The following is a 1896-nucleotide window of genomic DNA, read 5'->3' as shown; positions in this document are numbered from 1 at the left end:
AACGTTCTGCACTGGACGGCCCGAGCAGAGTGGGGCTCAGCGGAGGGTGTTGCGAGGGATTGCCTTGCACAGTTGCCTGCGACACGGGATCGTGAAGGCGGCGGTTGCGCACGTCGACGAGAAGGCCGAAATGCCGAAGAAAGTCCGCACCCAAGATGGTCGGACTTCACTGCTGCCACGATGAATATCCACCGGAACGTTCTGTTCAAGCCTAAATCGAGTGCAGCGAGCGATGTCCGTAGGTGGCGATGGTTGTGTTGTTGACCGCCTGAAGGGGGGGACGCACTGGGGACACGGCAATCGGTGGATCCAACCGGCAACACGCTCACCTCAGCGCCGGTGTCCACGAGCAATCGAAGGCCACTGTCGCGGTCGGTGAGGAAAGACACTGATGGACGACGTTTGGGGGCCTCTGGCACACTGGTCGTCGTCCTCAGTGCCGACCGCTCCCGTTTCCCGCATAGTCGCAAGGAGGAATGCATTTGCGAGCAGCGTTGCCGTGCTTTCTGTGATACCAGCAGGTTCTCTGTTGCGCTGCTGGGCGCTGGCACTCCTCGGGAGTGCTGCGGGCCTGCATCGCTGCGACGGTATCGGCGAGGCGGGATATCTGCTCCCGGATGTCATGCAGTGCGGTCGTAGGCGCGCGGCCGACAATGTCTGGCTGTAGCGCCGCGACGGACGGCGGAGCGACCGCCAGCACCGAGTCCGCGAGCGCGGCGATTTGAGGACAGGCGTTTTCGGCAGCCGAGGCGAGGACCATGCGCACGTTGACCGGAAGTCGTTGTAGGAACAGCTCGCGAAGCAGTCTGCTGTCGGCCTCGGTGGTGGTTGCGCCGGCCGTATGCAACAGCTGCCTCATGTGGCGCAACAATTGGCTGGGCGTCCGGTCCCCGAGCTCGGTGTCGTGCAGTAGCTGCTGCAGTCGCTGAGGCTCCGACGGCGTGAGGCAGCTGATGAGCAGCTGTTTGAGCGTTGTGTACGCGTTATCTGCAGGTGGAGCGACCAGCAGATCGCGTATTTCGCTCGCTATCGCCGGTGGGAGGCTAGCGACCACGTGGTGGTACTTTGTTAGCTCAGCGGCAAGGCGACGAGCGGTGAATTGGGACTCCACCTGCAGGAACCATAGCTGCGGGTCCGCTGTCCAAAACGGCGGGAGCCTGATGTCGACGGCGGAGATGTCCGGTGCGTCAGTGGGAGTCTCCATGGCGTCGATCGCTTGAAGAAGGCGGTAAACCTCGTCCGGGTCGGGGAGAGGAGGGCACATCGCGAAGCGATCGGACGCGACGCACATCGGCTCCGTCGTTTTTCGGCTGGAGCTGTGGAAATTTAGACGGGACTCCTCTAAAACCTCTGCGACTGCATCTGGAAAGTTAGCAAGATCCTGGAGACACCGATCTTACCCAGGTACACCCAACTTTCGGCCATTTCGAGCAACTTTGCGCACCACCACGTGGCGGCCGAGCTGGGCCTCACGGCTCCGGCTCCCCCGCTGCTGGACGCGGACACGCCCGTCGGCCAACCTCTCAACATGGCGCTGCCTGAATAACGCGGCTACGACCCCACGACTCTGTCGTGATCGTCTATCCCTACAAACCAACCAGAGGACGGCCCATCCACCATGTCAGCGGAGCAAGCCGACATTTTTCAACTCGTCGAAGGCCGGCGTCGCCGCCGGAAGAACACAAAAGGGGCGTCTACGCCCAAGACTCCTCTCAACAATCCAGCCTCCGGGGACACTTGCGCTCTGTCTCCTAAACCTCCACAGAAGACTTCGCCACCAGTCTCCAAGTGGACGCCAGAGCCAACGGTCAGGATGAATCCTGACGACTACGTGATCGTGCTCAAGCCACGCATTACGGTCGCCCTCAAGAGCCTTTCAACAAGGTGAGCTCGGCG

At 61.7% G+C, this 1896-nt stretch overlaps 1 protein-coding gene across 1 annotated transcript; it reads right to left on the bottom strand.

Moving 5' to 3' along the window:
* Positions 1–433: 433 nt before the first annotated feature.
* On the bottom strand, positions 434–1264 carry LOC119378343 (uncharacterized). Its single transcript, XM_037647509.1, has one exon. It carries the CDS (start codon positions 1262–1264, stop codon positions 434–436), a length of 831 nt encoding a protein of 276 aa, XP_037503437.1.
* Between the last annotated feature and the right edge of the window lie 632 nt (positions 1265–1896).

The sequence above is a fragment of the Rhipicephalus sanguineus genome, unplaced genomic scaffold, assembly GCF_013339695.2.
Source record: "Rhipicephalus sanguineus isolate Rsan-2018 unplaced genomic scaffold, BIME_Rsan_1.4 Seq7885, whole genome shotgun sequence".
In the NCBI taxonomy this organism is placed as follows: Eukaryota; Metazoa; Arthropoda; class Arachnida; order Ixodida; family Ixodidae; genus Rhipicephalus; species Rhipicephalus sanguineus.
This window is presented reverse-complemented; position numbering and strand designations above follow the sequence as displayed.

Coding starts and splice junctions, on each gene's coding strand:
- LOC119378343 (XM_037647509.1), bottom strand. CDS start 1,264: ATGTGCCCTCCTCTCCCCGACCCGGACGAGGTTTACCGCCTTCTTCAA.